Source organism: Aptenodytes forsteri, unplaced genomic scaffold (assembly GCF_000699145.1).
Source record: "Aptenodytes forsteri isolate BGI_AS27 unplaced genomic scaffold, ASM69914v1 Scaffold506, whole genome shotgun sequence".
Lineage (NCBI taxonomy): Eukaryota > Metazoa > Chordata > Aves > Sphenisciformes > Spheniscidae > Aptenodytes > Aptenodytes forsteri.
The window spans coordinates 105,731-106,801 of NW_008793946.1; the positions used below are offsets into that span (position 1 = coordinate 105,731).

Genomic DNA, 1,071 nt, shown 5'->3' on the forward strand with positions numbered 1-1,071 from the left:
ACACAAAAGGCCCCTGCCGCAGCCGAAGGAGCAGGGCGCTGCGGGGAGCGGGGACAGGCAGCCGGCAGGAGGGCAGGGACCCCCACCCACCCCTGCACCCCCAGAGCCCGTACTCACGCAGGGTGCACTGCCCGCTGCCCGGAGACAGCATCCACCCGGGGCAACATCCGCTGCCGAAGCCCGAGAAGCAGACGTGGGGCCCCACGCGGCGCCTGCGCGACAGACGGGAGGCTGAGGCCACCCTGCCCCGAGCCCCCAGGGCAGAGAGCAAAGGTCCCGGGGGAGCTCCTCCGGCCGGCGGGGAGCCCTCCGCCCCGGGAACGCGAGGACAGGGGGACACACAGGAGCGGTCACGACGTGGCCCACGGCCACCCCATCCTGGGCAGCGGAGCACAGCATGGATCCAGGGGGAGAGACAGGCACGTGGAACCGGGGTGCGGTGTGACCCCAAAACAAGGTGGGACGGAGGGAGAGGACCGTGCCCCAGCTAGCCTGGACACCCCAGCACGCGGTAACGGGGGAGAAACGTCCCCCAGCAGGACACGGGGAGCGGGACACGGATGCGGGGAGCAGGACCCCTGCGAGGGTCACGCTCCCCTGGTCCCGGCCACCCCCGGGCAGAGGGAGGGACGCATGGGGTGCCACCCCCTTCGGCTGGGACGGGAGGCACGGCCTGAGCCCCGAAGGCAGCCGAGGGGGCGGATGGCCGGAGCTCGGCACGGGACGGCACGTTGCCGTCCCCAGGTGTAGCTGGGAGAGGGAGAAGGAAAAGGGGAGGGGGGGGAACCCGGCTACCTCTCCACGGCAAAGCTGGCCGGCTTCTTCCTCCCGGGGTACACCCTGCCCTGGCCGCCCGGGAGGAACAGGGACACACAGGCAGCTTGGAAGAGCAGCTCGACCAACATGACAGGCGGCTCCAGCCGGCGGCACGCTCCCAGCGCCTGCCTTCCTGCCTGCCTTCCTGCCTGCCTCGGCGGCACGGGCGCCTACCGCATGCTGGCCCTTGGCCCTGCTCCTCCTCCCGCCCGCCGGGCCGGGAACAATGCGGGGGGTGGAGGGAGGCGAGAGCGG

General features: G+C 72.5%; 1 protein-coding gene across 1 annotated transcript in view; it reads right to left on the reverse strand.

Annotated features, from left to right (window-relative positions):
* VWCE (von Willebrand factor C and EGF domains) overlaps positions 1-905 on the reverse strand; it is a 9,197-nt gene extending 8,292 nt beyond the window's left edge. The window contains exons 1-3 of the mRNA XM_019471010.1: positions 796-905; positions 118-212; positions 5-38 (exon numbers count right to left, since the gene is read on the reverse strand). Coding sequence (XP_019326555.1) covers positions 5-38; positions 118-212; positions 796-905 — 239 coding nt within the window. The remainder of the gene's footprint in view (positions 1-4; positions 39-117; positions 213-795) is intronic.
* Positions 906-1,071: the final 166 nt, after the last annotated feature.